The 21,316-nt window shown below is 35.6% G+C and overlaps 1 protein-coding gene across 1 annotated transcript in view; it reads left to right on the forward strand.

Annotated features, from left to right (window-relative positions):
• The window catches only part of DNAH12 (dynein axonemal heavy chain 12), a 230,090-nt gene that overhangs the window by 148,593 nt on the left and 60,181 nt on the right, over positions 1–21,316 (forward strand). The window contains exons 39-47 of the mRNA XM_060161532.1: positions 913–1,051; positions 2,072–2,238; positions 4,335–4,590; positions 6,320–6,619; positions 7,302–7,480; positions 11,368–11,560; positions 12,899–13,060; positions 16,487–16,681; positions 21,157–21,290. Of these exons, the coding sequence (XP_060017515.1) occupies positions 913–1,051; positions 2,072–2,238; positions 4,335–4,590; positions 6,320–6,619; positions 7,302–7,480; positions 11,368–11,560; positions 12,899–13,060; positions 16,487–16,681; positions 21,157–21,290 (1,725 nt within the window). The remainder of the gene's footprint in view (positions 1–912; positions 1,052–2,071; positions 2,239–4,334; positions 4,591–6,319; positions 6,620–7,301; positions 7,481–11,367; positions 11,561–12,898; positions 13,061–16,486; positions 16,682–21,156; positions 21,291–21,316) is intronic.

Genomic DNA, 21,316 nt, shown 5'->3' on the forward strand with positions numbered 1-21,316 from the left:
ATCTTTTTTTGTTTATAGTATTAATTTTATGTTTCTACTTCAATGATAATTTTAAAAATTAATATTATCATTATTTGGGTCATATAGATGACTCTTTATACCTGATTACTGCTGCTCAGTTTTAGTGCCAGCCTTTGTGTTTGTCTTTATGTAGCATGTGATGCCAAGTTGTCAATTAAAGTGACAGTATTTAATTTTTAATTCAGTATGTCTCAAACTGGGATTCTCCAGAGTTCTGTGAACATAAACTCTTAGGATTTTTTTTTTCCCTTTAAAATTAGTTCAGACCACTCAAAAATGAGAAACCCTGCTTTTGAAGCCCTTGGAATAGGGAATTCCTTAGAGTTTGCTTTTAGACAAGTATTTTCAGTTAGTAACACTGACTTGATTCAAAAATGCTATTAATGGGCATATATAACCGTTACCTTTAGAATTCATTGTTATTTAGTTTCTCACAAAAACTTTGTGCTGTTGAGATAACTGCGAAACACTTTCAACCTCTCTTATTGTCATCATCCTATTAGTCTATTCCACACAGCACCCTCTTGCCTGTATCTCTAACTAAAAAGTACAAATACATCACTTTTCTGAGGAGACAAACTTTGGCTTTTTTTTTTTTTTCTGAAAAGTTAAGCATGTTACTACTCGTTTTATGAGTGTTTTTACATATAGCAATGTTACATTTGTTCAAATAATAGTTTGTTACTATTTAAATTTCAGTAAGTAAGCAAACGGTGCCAATTGTTACTTTCACCGGTCTTTTATGAAATTACAATGATAAATTGAAATGTGAGTTTTTGGATGAAGTTGATTTGATTACTATTTAGGTTTTCAACTAAATCCAGCCTCCTCTAATTGAAATGTATTCTGACTTTTTCTCCTTTTGAATGATATGTTCACTGTTTCATTAAGGCCGCTACTTTTTGTGGGTCCAACGGGTACAGGAAAATCAGTGTATGTGAAGAATAAGCTGATGAATCACTTGGAAAAGGACCTGTACTTTCCTTTTTATGTTAATTTCTCCGCACGGACCAGTGCCAATCAGGTTCAGGTTAGTTAAAAGCCAGAAACATGGGTCTATAGTTATTAATTTTTTTGCCTTTTTGATTAGCATTTAAAACTGTATTTTAAATGAGCAGCTGTGTAAATCCTCTATGAATTTAAATAAAACTTCAAAATTTCTTTTTGGCATTACAAGTAAGTTTTAAGGACAAAAGTTCAAGAGAACATTTTTGCATTAATACTGAATTGTTGAGCTTTGTCATCATTTTTTTCAAGCCCAAGAAGCAACAATTGATTTCTTAACTGGAGAAGTAAAGGAGAAGGGAGGGAGGGTGGAAGAGAGAGAGGGAAGGAGAGAGAGAAGGAGACAAGGGGAGAGAGAGAGAGAGAGAGAAAACTTGTTCTTTCGAGACTCTCCTAGATGGTCCCCTAGGGGTATTTGCTGCCTACTGAAGTTCTGTCAGTGAAAGATCTTTCAAACCATATACTGTTTATTGTATGACCTTCTGTGACAGGAAACTGTGCATCCCACCCTTTACCCCCAGAGGTACCAAGATGAAAGTACTGCATGAGATCTTTTCTAATCACCATTTTTATCATCCATTCCTAAATTTATATCTGTCCATTCTCTCCTGATCTATGGTGCTCATTTTCATTGTTTTAAGCCAGTAGAATTCCCTAATTTCAAAATACTACAGATTTAGATTAGTGCTTTTAGATATTAAGTTAAAGTTAATAGATATGTTGGGGTATCCAATATAGAAAATATTTTGTGTGTGTGTGTGCATATGTGTGTATACAATATAAATATACAAATAGGTGTAACAATTGGTTACATATAAACATGTAACAATTCTGAGCACATAGAAGGATTTCAATATATGCTCTTTGAACGATGTTGAATATGAAGTTTGGTATAACCCTAAAATGAATAAATATAAATGAATAAACATGCACATAGTGTTGCTTGGCATTATTTCCTTACATAATTAGACTGTTAAATTTCTTTTTTTTTTTCTGGTGTTAAGTATGGCTTTAAATATACTACTATTTCTTTTTTATATTTTAGAACATTATCATGGCTAGACTGGATAAAAGACGCAAAGGAGTTTTTGGACCACCTATGGGAAAGAAGTGCATAATTTTTATAGATGACATGAATATGCCTGCATTGGAGAAATATGGAGCTCAACCTCCTATTGAATTATTACGACAGTTTTTTGACTGTGGGAATTGGTAACTATTTAATTAAAGTCTTAAGTAGCCATGCTGAAGTTATTTCTTGTTCTCTTTTTCTATTTTAATTTCTCACATCAAAATAATACATTTTCTCAAATTACTTATGGAAGAAAATGGTTGCTCAGATTTTCCTATAAAGAAAATTTTAGAAGACTTTTCTATACCTTTTTATACCATGGAAGAATAATCCAGTATTAATTTTTGTCCTTTTTATCTACTACTTTCAATTATTAAATATAATTTACAAATTACATCTTTTACCATCAACCAGCACTGAGAATTTGTGGGTAGTCTCCAACCTAAGTAACCGTAATCAGCACCCTATGTTTCTACCATTTTAAAATTCTTTATATTATCTATAACTATTTGGGACTACTGTATCCTTGGGATGGCTTGGTTTTGACAGCAATTTCGTAGATAACTCTTCCATTCCTCCCACCCTATTTTATGATGACATGGTTAGTTTCCAACAAATAAGACATTGTATCTTTTAGTTCGGATTAATAATTCTTCATTTCCTCCTGTTAAAATACTTTCCTAATCCCTAATATGCCATGATTTTTATCTCAAGGCAAGGGTAACCTAACTGTGAAGCTAAGTCATATTTTGGGATTATATTTTTGTTGTTGTTATTGCATGCCCTTGGAATCCTGCCTCCAGGAGATAACCACTGTTAATAGTTTATTCCCTATTCTTCCAAGGTTTTTTTCTATATAAATATATTTTTATTAAAAAAGACCCATATTACATATAATGTTTTTGCAACTTATTTGCACTTAAATATTTATCGATATTATTTGTCTGTCTCATTCATTTTGTTCCCTTTTAGTACTGTTTAGTTTTGTGGATCTTGCTATAATTTACTTAACCAGTTCCTTATTGACAGTTACTAGAGTTGTTGCCAAAAATCAAGTCATATTTTCATACTTTCTATGGTACTTTTAGACTAAGAACTGGCTATATAGATTTCTTCCATAACCACCCCCCTTTTTTGCAAGAACTTCAATATTAAAGGACTTTATGACCTGTTGGAAATAAGCAGCTTTTCACTTTGAGTGGTTCCAGCTAAACTGAGTCATTTGTATACCCCTTCTGATTAAAACTTCTTTGAAGCTTTGTTATTCCCTAATGGGTCTCTTTTTATATAACAAAATTGTGTATAGGTTCTATTTATACATTCTTTTGTGCTCCAAAGATAAGATTTGAGATGAGAAAAAGAAATCAGGACTTAGCTGTAAGTAGAATAAGTGTATAGTTTATTGTTCAAACCAGGACATTTCTGAGAGAAAAAGGGGAGTGTTAATAGTTACTACAGGACAGGCACAAACAACAATTGTCCTAGGCAAAGTGGGACATATTGTCATTTACCTGTAACCATTCACAAAAAAGATTGATCTCTCATCCATACTTCTGGATTTGGAGTGTGAAGAGGCAAAGGAGAGTCAAATTGGAAAGAACTGAAAAAAAGAAAGGCAAGAGCAAGAGGAAGGGGACCTTCTAGATACTCAGAATCTGGGCAACAGAATCAGTGTCACTGAAAGGAGAAATAGAGTGCTGCTTTAAAACAAGTTTTCTCTGCAGATTGGTGGTTGCCTGAGGTGGGGGATAGGGGGAGCAAAATAGGTGAAGAGGGTCAAAAGATACAAATTACCAGTTATAAAATGAGTAAGTCAGGGGCTGTAATGTACATCATGGTGACTATAGTTAATAATACTGTATCGCATATTTGAAAGTAGCTAGGAGGGTGAATCTTAAAAGTTATCACAAGAAAAAAAATTTTGTAACTATGTATGGTGACAAATGTTAACTGGACTTATTGTGGTGATCATTTTACAATTTGGACAAATATCAAATCATTACGGTGTACACGGACACTAATATAATGTTATGTCAGTTATACCTCAATTTAAAAAAAAAGAAATAAAAATTATAGAAATCCTTAAAAAAAAAACTTCTCTCTTACTCCAAGCATTATCTAATCTTCTTCCATTTAAAGAAGCTAAAATCAGATTAATTTTCTAAGGAGATCTACTTTTCAATCCATCTTGTTGGCTTTATAACTGATCGTTTTGGAATTTTTATGTGCTTTCAAGGTATGACCTTAAGGACACAAGTAAAATCACGTTGGTTGACATAGAACTGATTGCTGCCATGGGCCCTCCAGGTGGTGGAAGAAATCCAGTCACTCCCCGTTTTATTAGACATTTCAACATCTGCACTATTAATACTTTTAGTGATGAAACCATGGTCCGAATCTTCTCATCAATTGTAGCATTCTACCTTAGGACTCGAGAATTTCCTCCAGAGTACTTTTTAGTTGGGAACCAAATTGTCAATGGGACTATGGAGGTGAGCAAAGAATGCAATAGAGTGTTTTAGTACTACATATATCCTTATTTGATCCTTCCTTTTTGTTTTTTTTAACTTCTTTTTTCCCTTAGCCACTTTAGTCTTCAGTGTCAGAGAAGCTGTTAGGAAGGCTTGAGAACAGGAAGATCATAGGCTTTGAAATTGGGGAATCTAACTGCGTTTGAGTCTTGACTGCTATTTCCTAGCTATCTGGCCTTGAGCAAGTAACTTGACCTTCCAGAAACTTACTTTTTAATCACTAAAATGGGAGATAATACCTATTTCACAAGGTTATTATAAGGAAATCATCCAGAACCAATATCTGCCATACTGTGGGTGTTTCCCTAATTGTTGGGTCCCTACTCTAGTATTTACTAATTTTCCCTTCTCTCTCTTCGTTCCCATTCTTCATGTTGAGTCAAAAAAAAAAAAAAAAGAAACTTAAGAAGCTTATGAATACATTATTTTTGCCAGACCACATAACTTAGGAGTAGCAGTGAAAAAAAAAAAAAGAGAATACAAGGGTGGGACTAGAAAACAAGATTGCCCATATGGCCAAAGAGCAGCCCTTAACTTATTCAGGGTGTGTTACCTGCTTCTGCTCAGAGGCCAGAGCCAGCCTCATCGGTGATGGTAAAAGGGAAAAAAATGTATCTAAGGTAATTTAGTGATAATCTCATTGAACTAAGCTTTCTGGATCCTTGATACAGTGGGGTTCACTTTGGCATCACTGCAACCAGAAGCAAAAAGCTCCCTAGAATCATTCCATCAGTTTCCAAGAGCACTGTATCTTTCTAAAGTTCTTCTGCCCCTGTTCTGGTGGAAAATTGGGTTGTTAAAATAGAGAAACTATGAGCAAAGAGATAGTACATTATTATAATTTCTGTACTTATACAGAAAAGTTCTTCTATTTATAAAATATGGTAGTTATATTTCAGGCATCTCCTGGAAAGAGAGGGGAGTTGGTTAGGCAAAAGAGGATACAGAAAGGATCCTCTTTTTTTTCTGTCTTTGATGTATTGTAGACCTACCATGTGTGGAGATTAGGGGAGATGAATTAGAGAACATATATAAATAAAAAATAATTTCATTTGGATTTTTTTTCAGGCTATATTATAAAAGGTTTAATTTACCTTTCTTAAAGAGGATGTTAAACTTCATTTGGTGAATTCAGCATGTAGTAAAAATATACTTCATTTTGATATTATAGCCAATTAAGATAGGAGGAGGAGAGGGGAGAGAGAAAACAAGAGAGAGAAGGGAAGGGAGAGAACACGTTGATTTGTTTTGAAGTCAGTGGTGGTCAAAGAAAATTGTTTCATCATCCTCTTCATTTCGAACGCTTCAGAATGAGTTATCTGATTTCACTTTCTACTAAAGTTTTTGTTAACTATTTAATCCCAGGTCATTCGCCTTTAAATGGAACAACCATAATTACTGGGAAATAAAAGCATTGTCACTTCTTGAGCTTGGATGGAATCAGATAATAATAAGTTCCCTCAACTTTGTAATGCCTGGTTGAGTGCTATAAACCAAAAGAAATAGATATATGCTATATTAGACTCAGTACTATACAATTTTCCAAGTCAATATGATCTGATAGGATAAATAAAATATTTTATATAATATACTGTCTTTTACAGTATATTACATTGTTGTTGGCTTTGTATTATTGACTTTGCTGATTATAAGCATTTTATTTTTGCTTTGTTGCTTTTTTCATATTCAGATATATAAACAATCCATGGAAAATCTTTTGCCCACTCCCACAAAATCTCATTACACTTTCAACTTGCGGGATTTTTCACGTGTCATCCGGGGCTGCTTGCTCATTGAAAGAGATGCCGTGCAGAACAAGCACACTATGATCCGTCTGTTTGTGCATGAGGTTCTCCGAGTGTTTTATGATCGTCTCATTAATGATAATGACCGATGCTGGCTGTTCACTTTAACCAAAAATGTTATAAGAGACCATTTTAAAGAATCATTTGATAGTATCTTTTCACATTTGAGGAAAGGGAATGCACCAGTGAGTATATTTAGTGATTAAAAATATATTAAGTTAAAACAATCCAATAGCATGAATTATTACAATCAACTTATCTTTGAAAGAATACTATTACTTCTTTTTTTTTTAACATCTTTATTGGAGTATAAATGCTTTACAATGGTGTGTTAGTTTCTGCTTTATAACAAACTATTATTTCTTAATGATCATATTCTTTTAACTTTCCTCATAGATAGGTATTTATATTGAGAAGATTTGCTTTCAGAGGAATTATGTGTATAACATAGAAGTTATATGATAGGGATTGAATGATATAATAGATATAAGGTGCTTAACATGGTGACCATCCCTTAGTAATGACTCACAAAATGGGAGATGCTCAGAATGACTTTTCCTGCCCCTGGGGGCAAAAAGCTTATATGATAGAAAAAACTGTTTTCTTTTTACTTCCTAAGGATATAATATAATTTCAGGTGTTAATTTTACAAGTATATTATTTACTATCCTAATATTTAAAAGAATTATCTAATTGATAATCATCCCATAACATAGATAAAACAAAATTTTGTGTAACATTTTCTTAAATTTATTTTAGAAAAAAATTTTAAACTTTCTTAAATTTATTTCAGAAAAATTTTTGTTTTCAAATTACTTTAGAAAAAATTTTAAATTTTAATATAATTTGTTGATTTCCATTTTATAGGTAACTGAAGAGGACTTAAGAAATCTCATGTTTGGTGACTATATGAATCCTGACCTTGAAGGAGATGACAGAGTTTATATTGAAATTCCAAATATTCATGATTTTAGTGACATCGTGGAGCAATGCTTAGATGAGTATAATCAAACTCACAAAACAAGAATGAATCTTGTCATTTTTAGGTACCTATATTTGGTATTGATGATTAAAATTACTGTTTATAAAATTTTATTGTGAAATATTTAAAATGTACAAAAAGATAAAACTATGATGAACAACCTTGTACCCATCACCCAGCTTGAGACATAAAATACTAAACACAATATTGTAAATCAAATATACTTTGATTTAAAAAAAAAGGGCATAAAATACTAGCAATTTATTTGAAGTCCCTTGGGTAGCCAGCGCTCCCTCACTGCATCCCTATTGTACCTTACGGGGATAAAAAGAAACTCATGTGTTTCTTTGGCCTTTTACTACATGTGTGTGTTCCTAAACATATATGCAATCTTATTTTGCATGTCGCATACTGTGCACATTCCTCTGCAAGTTGGTTTATTCTAGATTGTGAAATTCACAGAAGATGAATTATTACTACTGTATTGCACTGCATTGTATAATTTTAACAGAATGTAGTCATTCTTCTGAGATAGACTTCTAGGTAATTTCTAGTTTATGTAATTAAAAAAATGGTTTGAACATTCATGTCTCCTTAGTTACATGTGTAAGAACTTCTCTAGGCTATATTCTTAGAAATGGAATTATTGTGTCATGGTATGTAAGCATCTTCTACTTTACTAAGTTTTGCCAAAGTATCTTCAAAAATAATTATTGTTTTTAAGAGCTTCCATTGTTTCTCACCCTTCACAACACTTAGGATAGCCAGACTTGGTAAGTTTTGTCAGTCGAAGGAGAGTGGAATGGTATCTGACTGTGACTTTAGTTTTTTTTTTTTTTTTAACATCTTTATTGGAGTATAACTGCTTTACAATGGTATGTTAGTTTCTGCTTTATAACAAAGTGGATCAGTTTATATCCCCGTATCTCTTCCCTCTTGCGTTTCCCTCCCTCCCACCCTCCCTATCCCACCCCTCTAGGTGGTCACAAAGCACCAAGCTGATCTCCCTGTGCTATGCGGCTGCTTCCCACTAGCTATCTATTTTACATTTGATAGTGTATATATGTCCATGCCACTCTCTCACTTTGTCCCATCTTACCCTTCCCCCTCCCCATATCCTCAAGTCCATTCTCTAGTAGGTCTGCGTCTTTATTCCTGTCTTGCCGCTAGGTTCTTCATGACCATTTTTTTGTTTGTTTTTTAGATTCCATGTATATGTGTTAGCATACGGTATTTGTTTTTCTCTTTCTGACTTACTTCACTCTGTATGACAGACTCTGGGTTCATCCACCTCACTACAAATAACTCAATTTCATTTCTTTTTATGACTGAGTAATATTCCATTGTATATATGTGCCACATATTCTTTATCCATTCATCTGTTGATGGACACTTAGGTTGCTTCTATATCCTGGCTATCGTAAATAGAGCTGCAATGAACGTTGTAGTACATGACACTTCTTGAATTATGGTTTTCTCAGGGTATATGCCCAGTAGTGGGATTGCTGGGTTGTATGGTAGTTCTATTTTGAGTTTTTTAAGGAACCTCCGTACTGTTCTCCATAGTAGCTGTATCAATTTACATTCCCACCAACAGTGCAAGAGGGTTCCCTTTTCTCAACGCCCTCTCCAGCATTTATTGTTTGTAGATTTTTTTTTTTTTTTTTTTTTTTTTTTGCGGTACGCGGGCCTCTCACTGCTGTGGCCTCTCCCGTTGTGGAGCACAGGCTCCGGACGCGCAGTCCCAGCGGCCATGGCCCACGGGCCCAGCCGCTCCGCGGCATGTGGGATCCTCCCAGACCGGGGCACGAACCCGCGTCCCCTGCATCGGCAGGCGGACTCTCAACCACTGCGCCACCAGGGAAGCACTGTTTGTAGATTTTTTGATGATGGCCATTCTGACCAGTGTGAGATGATATCTCCTTGCAGTTTTGATTTGCATTTCTCTAATGATTAATGATGTTGAGCATTCTTTCATGTGTTTGTTGGCAATCTGTATATCTTCTTTGGAGAAATGTCTATTTAGGTCTTCTGCCCATTTTTGGATTGGGTTGTTTGTTTTTTTGATATTGAGCTGCATGTGCTGCTTGTAAATTTTGGAGATTAATCCTTTGTCAGTTGCTTCATTTGCAAATATTTTCTCCCATTCTGAGGGTTCGTCTGTTCATGGTTTCCTTTGCTGTGCAAAAGCTTTGAAGTTTCATTAGGTCCCATTTTTTTATTTTTGTTTTTATTTCCATTTCTCTAGGAGGTGGGTCAAAAATAATCTTGCTGTGATTTATGTCATAGAGTGTTCTGCCTATGTTTTCCTCTAAGAGTTTGATAGTTTCTGGCCTTATATTTAGGTCTTTAATCCATTTTGAGCTTATTTTTGTGTATGGTGTTAGGGAGTGATCTAATCTCATTCTTTTACATGTAGCTGTCCAGTTTTCCCAGCACCATTTATTGAAGAGACTGTCTTTTCTCCACTGTATATTTTTGCCTCCTTTATCAAAGATAAGGTGACCATACATGCATGGGTTTATCTCTGGGCTTTCTATCCTGTTCCATTGATCTATATTTCTGTTTTTGTGCCAGTACCATACTGTCTTGATTACTGTAGCTTTGTAGTATAGTCTGAAGTCCAGGAGCCTGTTTCCTCCAGCTCCATTTTTCTGTCTCAAGATTGCTTTGGCTATTCCGGATCTTTTGTGTTTCCATGCAAATTGTGAAATTTTTTGTTCTAGTTCTGTGAAAAATGTCAGTGGTAGTTTGATAGGGATTGCATGGAATCTGTAGATTGCTTTGGGTAGTATAGTCATTTTCACAGTGTTAATTCTTCCAATCCAAGAACATGGTATATCTCTCCATCTATTTGTATCATCTTTAATTTCTTTCATCAGTGTCTTATAATTTTCTGCATACAGGTCTTTTGTCTCCTTATGTAGGTTTATTCCTAGATATTTTATTCTTTTTGTTGCAATGGTAAATGGGAGTGTTTTCTTGATTTCACTTTCAGATTTTTCATCATTAGTGTATAGGAATGCAAGAGATTTCTGTGCATTAATTTTGTATCCTGCTACTTTACCAAATACATTGATTAGTTCTAGTAGTTTTCTGGTAGCATATTTTGGATTCTCTATGTATAGTATCATGTCATCTGCAAATAGTGACAGCTTTACTTCTTCTTTTCCAATTTGGATTCCTTTTATTTCTCTTTTTCTCTGATTGCTGTGGCTAAAACTTCCAAAACTATGTTGAGTAATAGTGGTGAGAGTGGGCAACCTTGTCTTGTTCCTGATCTTAGTGGAATTGGTTTCAGTTTTTCATCATTGAGAACGATGTTGGCTGTGGGTTTGTCATATATGGCCTTTATTATGTTGAGGTAAGTTCCCTCTATGCCTACTTTGTGACTTTAGTTTTAATTCCCCTAATTACTAGTGAGGCTACGTTTCCTGAATTTACTATTTTGTATATAACTGATTTTCTATTTCTCACATAGAAATCCCAGTATTAAAAGATTGAATAAATTTTGGGGTTTTTTTTGTTTTGTTTTGTTATTAGCCAAGCTGTGTGGCTTGTGGGATCTTAGTTCCCCAACCAGGGATTTAACCTGGGCCCTTGTGAAAGCCCAGAGTCCTAACCGCTGGACCACCAGGGAATTCCCAAAGAAATGTTTTTAATAAAAGCAATAATATACTCCCAGTATAAATGATTACCATTACATTTTATTTTTATAATTTGTATAGTACCTTTCCTGAATTTGTACCTCAAATAGTTTTCCTTTACAGCAAATGATCCAATTGCAACTTCATTTGAAAAATCATGCTTTTTGATGATTACCTCTTTAAAATTGGGATAGTAATATATGGGGCAGCAAGGTCCATTTTTCTAGGAAAGCAAAATGATACTTATGTGTAAATATACATTTATATTCATATTTTCAAGTATAATAATATCGATATTTCATAGGTATGTATTGGAACATTTATCACGAATATGTCGAATTCTAAAGCAGTCTGGTGGAAATGCTTTGCTTGTTGGACTTGGAGGAAGTGGTCGTCAATCTTTAACTCGTCTGGCTACATCCATGGCAAAAATGCAAATTTTCCAACCAGAAATTTCTAAGAGCTATGGTATGAATGAATGGAGAGAGGACCTGAAGGTAAAATTGTGAGCAAATCTAGTGTCTAAAATAATATCAGTGCATTATTTTTTTAACATCTTTATTGGAGTATAATTGCTTTACAGTGGTGTGTTAGTTTCTGCTGTATAACAAAGTGAATCAGCTATACATATACATATATCCCCATATCCCCTCCTTCTTGCATCTCCCTTCCACCCTCCTTATCCCACCCCTCTAGGTGATCGCAAAGCACTGAGCTGATCTCCCTGTGCTATGTGGCTGCTTCCCACTAGCTGTCTATTTTACATTTGGTAGTGTATATATGTCCATGCCACTCTCTCACTTCGTCCCAGCTTACCCTTCCCCCACCCTGTGTCCTCAAGTCCATTCTCTACGTCTGCGTCTTTATTCCTGTCCTGCCCCTAGGTTCTTCAGAACCATTTTTTTTTTTAGATTCTACATATATGTGTTACCATGCATTATTTTATCTGTAAAGAGAGAGCCAACCTGTATAGCTGTGTGCTAAATACACTGGTGATGATGATAATAATATTATCCCTAGAGCAGTTACGGTGTGTGCTGAGCACTGTTTTAAGTTCTTTATATACATGCTGTCATTCTATAGGTATGACAGTTCAATGCAGCAGGTATGGTTGTCTCTGTGTTTTACTGATGAGGAAACTGAAGTTGAGAGAAGGTATGCATAGCAGAGCAGGATTTATGACTTAAGTCTTATCCACTGCTGTTACCATGGCTGCTGCTGATTTTACCTTTATTCTAGTTCAGAGAGGCCTTATTTCAGGTAAATGTATGTTTTCCAGTAGACTTAAATATGAACCTCAATGAGGATGATGATGTCATTAATGTTGTCAAATCTTAATAGTTTCTTTGGAGCTGTGTTGCTGTTCCAGTAACAAATAGAATAGTGGAGTGCATACTTGGGGCTTCATCCTCATGTGCCTAGGGCTCTGCAGGCCCCAGACGAGAGATGACCTAAAGTGGAAAAAAATAAGAGAGACATTACTGGACTTTTTAAACTTTCTCTGACCCTGACATACTAAAATTCTACATCCTAAAAGTTAGTGTAGAGAATTGGTCTTTATATCTTCGATCTTAGATGGACAGAGATTCTTTCTGTTTTCAAATCCATCTCAGTCCCTGAAGTAAGACTCTGAATCAATGAGTATGTCTAAGGGGTGGGCAAACTGGCCAGTTGGAGTCTCCCACCAAAAGGGTGGGAGAAATGGAGGCCTAGATTGAGAGCCCCACCAAAATGGAAGAGGTACTACTCTAAATTTGAGATGTTATCAAAAGAAAGGAAAGCAAAAGCAACAGATTTCCACCAGATTCTGGTTATAAGTACATTTTTATTTTAAGGTTCTATTAAGGAATGTGGGCATGAGGGGCCAGAAGACAGTCTTTCTAATCACGGACACTCAGATTAAAGAGGAAGCTTTTCTAGAGGATATCGACAGTGTGCTCAATGCTGGAGAAGTACCTAATATTTTTGCAGCAGATGAAAAACAAGAAGTGATGGAGGTAAGTGCTTTTTAGGGAGTGCAACATGTCTTGAAGCTTTTCTGCTCTTCAGGATAAATATATCTTGTGCAGAGGATTTTGGTAATTGAAAAATTAATGTATATTATTTTAATACTTTTTTGGTGAATTTTAAATAGCTTCGATAGTTATGAGACAGAATTTTAATTCATTTTTTCCATAATGATGACAGTGTGTTTCATCCATTTGATCTTATTTAGCATGTTTTCTGAGTGATTAGAGATTTAAAATCATATCTTAGGGTTACAGTGATATGAGAAAACATAGCTTTAAAACACTACTTGATTAGCTTTTATGGTTTACCACTGGTTAGTCAAATTTTCAAATTTTAACAAAACTACTTGTATTAATTCTGATATATCTGAGAGTCATGCTTTGTGATTTAATTGACAAAAAAATACATTTTTGAAGCACCCACTACTTCAGATGTCCTGACCTTTGACCCCCATTTCTAAGATCTTCCCATACAAGATTTCAGCTAGTAATTTCCCCTTTCATGTACCGTAACTACTTTTACCCACAGATTTTATCACTCACACCAGGATGCTTCATTCCAGCCTCTAGTGATAGCATGTGGAGTAAAATGGTTTCACCCTGGTTGTTCAAGCACCCTGCTTTTCTTGTCTATGGAATGAAACTGTTATATACACAAAACAGTTCCTCCTACATAGCGTTGTTGTGAGTTCTGAGGATCAAGTGAAATAAGGCACTTATGGAATGTAAGGCACTTATGGAATGTCAGGCGCTTAGAAAGCCCTCAGTAAATCTGATACATTACCAGTTCATGGCCTGGCGTGGCTAAGACTGCTAAAGAATCGTAATTCTCCTAATTTATAGGATAAATTCATCCCCCACACTCCTACCCAAGGAATAGGACACCTTGGGGAGTGGGATTTTCTAAGCTTTGCAAGGCTTTTCTGCTCACTGTAGCTATTGTTTACCTTTTCTTCTCATCACTTTGCTACAAAACTTTTCCATTGCTTCACTCTTTTATGGTATGACCCAACAGTAGCCTTAAGAACTTCTTTCCTTCATATTCCACCCTAGGAACACCGTATCAGTTTTTCCACAAGGAAATAGTCATGGTCAGAACTCAGGGGTACCAAAATGCATTCCTGTTTTTGCTTGCTTTATACTAATTTTTAAAAATATAAAAGGTAATTAAAAGAAGTTATATTAATTTCTTTACATACCCTGCATCCCACTTTGAAGACCACTTTGCTTATTTCATCCATCTGGCAAACATTTTACTGTAAACCTCACTTCCTATAACTGACCTCTGTAGCTTGGCCCTGGTACTGCCTAGAGGGCACCTCTTATATACTCAGCACATCTCTCTGACGTCAACATCAGCGTTCTAGACTCAGAACCTCTGAGTTCTAGAAACCTCTGTTTCCTGACTACCTTTTCCACTGTTCCATTTGCACTCCTTGCAGAATTAAATTATTGCAGTATTTTTCTCAGTGTAGCAGTGACTTATTTACCACATTTAGTGATATTTTCTCAGTTCCCTTTTAAAATTGTGATTCATCTTTGAAATAATTCATCATTCCTTCTTTTAAACTCTGCTTTCTCTGGACTGCTATGAAATTTCATTCAGTTTGTTTCCTATCTCCCTAATTATTCCTTCAGTAACTAGTCTTTTTCTTGCTCCCCAGAATCAGTTGTGCTCCCAAAGTGTGTGTGTGTGTGTGTGTGTGTGTGTGTGTGTGTGCGTGTGTGTGTGGATATTACTCCCTACTTCTACTCTAGAAGCATTAACCAATATTTCTGTGTAAATAACCCCTATATTTATATCACCATCCTGGCCCTTTCATGAACTCTTGTTCTACAGTTACAACCATGTATTACCTTTCTCTCTCTGAATGTCCCCCTGTTAACTCAGAGTTAATGCAGGTAGACCACCTGAACATAATTTCATAGATTGACACTGATCATAATAGTCATAACTTGAGAATTACTGTCAGAATGAATATACAGAGTTGACTTACCGTTTCCCATAGATATAGCTATCATATATCTATAGTAGAGAATTCTTTTAGAAATAAATTCATTGTTATAACATTGGAAATTGTATGATCATTGTGACCACTCCCTAAATTTGCTATTGAAAAAATTTTAAATCTATTTATAAGATAATTTATTGACTATGAAACCTTTTCTGCTTTGAACAAGGAGAAAGGTAGGATATAAAAAGCTGAAAGGTACTTACCTGTGTGGAAAGAACTATTTTAAGTATTCACATGTAATGGCTTTTTGATTCCTCAACAATCCTTTGATATAGGTACTCTTTTCCCCATTTTACAGATGAGGAAACTAAGGTACAGAGAGGTTAAGTAACTTGCCTTCAGGTCACATAGGTAATCAGCTGCAAGCAGGGATTTGAATTCAAGAAGTCTGGTTCTAGAGCCATTATTCCTAACCACATGTAAGATGCCTTTCTCATATAGAGATATACAAGGGAAGAAAATTAAAAGTGACCTATAATCTCATTACCAAACAACTCTATTAACATTTCAAAAAATACAAATATTATAAGAATAAAATTAGATAATTCAAACAGCATAAGAACGTCCAAAATAGAAAAAAAATGATATAAACCAAGAAGAATGTCCAAGATAAAATATAAAGGCCTCTCTCTCACTCTCCCTTAAGTCCATCTCACCCAAAGTAACCACTATTAATAGTTCTTTGTGATTGCTTCCATAAAAAAGTGTGTATGTGCTCACACATATGCACCTATATATTTTTTAATTTAACAAAAAGGATCATATTATACATACTGTTGCACAGTTTGTTCTTGCATTTATTTTATCTTGCTGATCTTGCCATAGCACATGTTGATGCATCTCATTATTTTTAACAGTTGTATAAAATTACAATATATGGATGTTTAATAATGTTTTTATTTTTTATTATTTTTAAAATATTTATTTATTTATTTGGCTGTACTGGGTCTTAGTTGCGGCACACAGGATCTCAGTTGTGGCATCAGGTTCTAGTTCCCTGACCAGGGATCGAACCCAGGCCCTCTGAGTTGGGAGTGTGGAGTCTTAACCAGTGGACCACCAGGGAAGTCCCTATAATGTTTTTAACTGGACACTTTAGTTGTTTATATTTTTTCCTCCTAAAAACAATGTTGAATTATAGTCCCACACATATATCTTGGTGAACTTTTGTATTTTTATAAGTTAAATTTTTGTCAGATATTTGTTTTTAAATTATAGAATTACGGAATTGAAAGTAGTCTTCTAAGTGCAAGCTATGACAAAACCATTATTTTGATACAAAAGCAAAAATTTAAAGATATTTATAAGGGGAGTAATAAAAATTCTTAATATTCCAATATCTAGTAATCTTATCAGCATACCTGTTTTTATTTATCAGGTTTTTTCTGGTATTCCCTAGGGTGTTCATCCTGTGGCTCAGGCTGGCAATAAACACGATGAATTCAGTCCCTTAGCGCTGTTTGCTTTCTTTGTGAATCGCTGCAAAGATAATCTTCATGTTGTAGTGGCCTTTAGTCCCATTGGAGATGCCTTTCGAAATTACTTGAGGCAATTCCCATCCCTCATCAATTGCTGTACCATTGACTGGTTTCAGGTTTGTAATTTGGGGGGGAAGGACAACTAAATCTTTTGGAATTTTGCTGAAATCTTACTCAACCTCTATTAATTTACATTCATCAAGTGTTTCTTGATCACTTACTCTAATGGCAGCACCAGGGACTGGTAAGACTACATGATCCCCAAAAGGAGCTCACACTCTAGACTGGAAGACAAAAAAGGCAGTCAGCAAATGAGCAGTCAACAATTATATAAAAGAGCCATAGTCTTGGTGTGGGAAATGTGTACTTATTAAGGCAGTGACTCTCTGAAATAGGAAAATGAATTCGTTACATAGAGGAGGGGGTGTATAAGGAACCAGCAGAATGTATTTTATATATACATATATATATATATATATATACACACACACACACGTATATGTGTAAAGATATATATATAGAGAGAGAGATATTTATCTATCTGTACATATATTTACTATAAGGAATTGGCTCACATGATTATGGAGGCTGACATGTTCCAAGATTTGCAGCTGGCAAGCTGGAGACCCACAAGAGCTGACGTTATGTAGTTCCAGTGTGAAGGCCAGCAAGCTTGAGACCTAGGAAGAAATGATATTTCCATCTGAGTCCAAAGGCAGGAAAAAACTGGTGTTCCCGCTTGAAGGCCATCAGGCAGGAGGAAGTCCCCCTTACCTGAGGGAGCGTCAGCCTTTTTGTTCTATTCAGGCCTTCAACTGATTGGATGAGGCTCACTCACATTAGGGAGAGTAGCCTGCTTTACTCAGTCTGTTCATTTAAATATTGAACCCATCCAAAAATGCACCTCACAGAAACGCCCAGAATAATGTTTGACCAAATATATGGGCACCCTTTGGCCCATGGCAAGTTGACACATAAAATTAACTATCACAAGATGTTAGTACGTGCAAAGGTGGAACAGTGGGGAGAGCATGGCTCATTTGGGCAAATAGTTTGGTATGGCTGACTGGCAATGAGGGCAGCAGAAGTTAAGTTGGAGCTTTAAGTGGGTGCCAGGCTATAAAGGAATTTGTAAATGTGCCTAGGAATTTGGTTTTATCCCAAAGACATTGTGGAGGCATTAACATATATTTAGCTAATCAATATTTTAGGAATAACCCAAAACACTTGGAGGCTATATGGTGGATGATTTGGAGTGGGGCAAAACAAGAAACAGGAAGACCAACTTGGTGGCAATTTCAGTCATGCCAGCAGCAAATGATGCAGGCCACCACCTCATTTAAACAAGGCAAATCGTCACTGCCTGTGTAAAACCGTTAAGTATTTATGCTCTTGAGAAGGGTAGCTCCTGGTGCCTTCTATTTGTTTGTTTTATGCCTAATAGAATGTGGACTACAGATTGACCCTGGATAATTTCTTTTAAAGATAAATTTCTGATACTAATTTGTTTTATTCTCTCTTGCCTATTTATCAATTGCATGTTTGAAAAACTAATTCTACCCTTTTGAGGATTGCAATATGTTTCAGCTAGTGGATGTTTTAGTGTTTATACAACAATAAAAGCTGTGTGAAACAGTTTTGCTTTATGCAAACTATATCTTAATATTGCTTCCATTAAGTAGCCCCAAACCAGAACCAAACAAACAAATGAACAAAGCCTGTCCAACCATAAGTTTTTCTTTTGTGAAATCTTATAAATACAATTCTACGACTTCTGGATTTTTTTTTTTATAACCATGAGGCTTTCTGTTCTGTTATATGTGATTCATACTTGTTGGGGGAAATTTTTTAAAAGGTGGAACTAGGAGTTGCAAATAGATAAGGGAGATTAAGTGGATAACAGAGAGGAACAGAGATTTTATAGTGGAACATTGGGGTTATAGAACCTGTGTCAGGGGCGCTGATGGCATTGTTTGGGGCCTGGCTCTTTTAAACTCAGGAAGTGAGTGTAAACCACTGTGTCACATAGTCAGGAAGTCATTGACTTTTTGGATAGATCTCTGTTCTCCCAAGTAGGGTGTACTCTCACCAGAGGTGCCAAAACAACTCAGAGGATAACGGAAGGATTTACTGGAATATTCGCTTTTGTATGAAATATTTCACATGGATTAACATTGACACCCTTGCTCAGTTTGTACGTCAAGTGGCCATGTGTCACAGATGGTATGCAAGGTACCCTGAGGGATTCCTGCAATGAACTAAAAATTGAAGATACATAATGCAGTTGTATGTGGATAGTAAGAGAATGTCATAAACCAGTAGCAGCTAGCTCAAGCTCTGTGTCAGCTACATTATAAGGCAAAAACAATGACTACTTAACAAGATCTGGTAAGACATTGGTAAAAACAAATTTAAGCAGGCTATTTGGAATATGGATTTATATCAACTGTTTAAATAATAAAGGTTATCCCCAGGGTGTGTCGTGACTTGCAGTATTAGCTTATGATAGCGTGGTTACCTATCAACAGCCATTTTCTACCGACTCCATCTTTGCTGACAGAATTCTGATTTTGTTTGGGAAATCGCTATCCATGTAGCCATGTATAATAGGGATTCATTCCTGGTCGGTCTAAGTCAGCATTGGTGCTCTCACTCCTCTTACTGTTGACCATTTTACACATGAGCCTGTTCATGACCCATTGCTTGCCAATGGATCTAGATTTAAAGTCTGCCAGGGAGCTTTTGGGAGAAGCTTTCTCAGTATAAAAAGAGTTACATGATCGGAAAAGTCATATGACACTTATTTTGGCATTTTACAAAAATTCATTTATCCTAATAATCTTTAGATACCTCTTTTGAGGTTTAAAAAATATATATTAGTACAGTAATACCATATGCATATAATCTGTTAATAAGTATGTGCACACTGGTAGTGTGTGCTTAAAACTTTTTTTTACTAATAGGGTGCTTGATCAAAAAAGTTTGACTTTTACCAGGATAGAGGGCCAGACACTGAAAAAATTGATCTTAAAATGCATATTGTCTACTATAAAGAAAAAAATTATAAGCATCTTGTTGAATCTAAATGAAATGAAGTTTGGAAAATACTCTGAGAAAATGGAGATTAATTACTCATTTAACATAAATTATTTCATTGAATAAATATTTCAAGTATTTATTTGACAAGAACTGTTTTAGGCACTGAAGATACCAGCAGTGAGGAAGAAGTCCTTGCTTTTGTGGACTTTACATTTTAGTGGTGAGTCAGGGAGACAGACAAAAACAAATAAATATATATGTCAGATATTGGTAAGTGCTAAGAAAAAATTCAGGATAATGGAAAGAGTAATGAGGGAAGGAATGCTGTTTTAGAAAGAGTGCATTGGGAAGACCTTCCTGGTAAATTGGCATTTGCACAGAGATGTGAAAGAGTGAACCACATGGAGGTCTAGGTGGGGAGGGTTCTAGTCAGAGGGACAGCAAATCCAATGGCCCAGAGGCAGAAGCACACTTGGTATATGCTAGGAAAAGCAAAGGGACCATTTCACTGAGATGGGGAATACTGGAAGAAAAGTGAATTTGTGGGGAAGAAAATCAAATGTTCAACTTTGGATGTTATAACAGGTAGGAATTATAATGGGCTGCTAGTAACAGAAACCCAAACTAAACACATAGGCTTTTTTTTCTTTTCCTCTCTCATATAGAAAAAAAATTGAAGGTAAGCAGACTGGGACTTTTGTGACTTAACAAAGTCATCAGAATCTCATGTTCTTCTTTTTTTTTTTTTTTTTTTTTGCTGTACGCAGGCCTCTCCGGAGCACAGGCTCCGGACGCACAGGCCCAGCGGCCACGGCCCATGGGCCCAGCCGCTCCGCTGCACGCGGGATCCTCCCGGACCGGGTACGAACCCGCGTCCCCTGCATTGGCAGGTGGACTCTCAACCACTGCGCCACCAGGGAAGCCCCCCATGTTCTTCTTTACTATCCTTAGCATGTGGTTTCCATCTTCAGAGTCATCATATGGTCTAATGTGGCTGCTAGATCTCCAACTTTCACATCTGTGCTACGGAAACGAAGTAGAATAATAGAAAGTAGGGCAAAAAGGACCCATGCCAGCTCTATGTAATTCTCTAGAGAGCTTGCTTATATGTCATTATTTACTCTTAATTGCAAAGGAGTCTAGGAAATGTGGTATTATAACTGGGCATATTGCTATCTAGAATAAAATTGGAGTCCTAAGGAAAGGGGGCTGATAGGTATTAGGAGAGCAACTAAGCAGCCTGTGCCATTGTCCTACTAAATTTGGGGTGCCTACTAGATGTCCAAGTGGAAGAGTTAGGGAAGCAGTGTAGTATATCTTTGATATGTAAATTATCATCTACCTTTCCTTTATATTGCATTATCTTTAATTTTACTGTATAAAATATTTATTAGATCTTTCATTGTGCCCTTAGTCCCCCTAATTCTATTTTCCCTATTAAGGTTTTAATTTTCTCAACCCCAAATTCTTCTCACACAGGAAGACAATTTATATAACTGAAGTGTGACTAATCATCTTAACTTTTATTTGCTTTTCGTTTTCTTATTTTTAGCCATGGCCCGAAGACGCTCTTGAACTTGTAGCTGTGAAATTCTTAGAAACACTGGAGCTTACTGAAGTTGAACGACGAGAGATAGTTCCAATCTGCAAACACTTTCACACTTCCATTATGCATCTTTCAGAAAGGTTAATATTAATAAATTTTACAATAA

Source organism: Lagenorhynchus albirostris, chromosome 10, assembly GCF_949774975.1.
Source record: "Lagenorhynchus albirostris chromosome 10, mLagAlb1.1, whole genome shotgun sequence".
Taxonomy (NCBI): Eukaryota; Metazoa; Chordata; class Mammalia; order Artiodactyla; family Delphinidae; genus Lagenorhynchus; species Lagenorhynchus albirostris.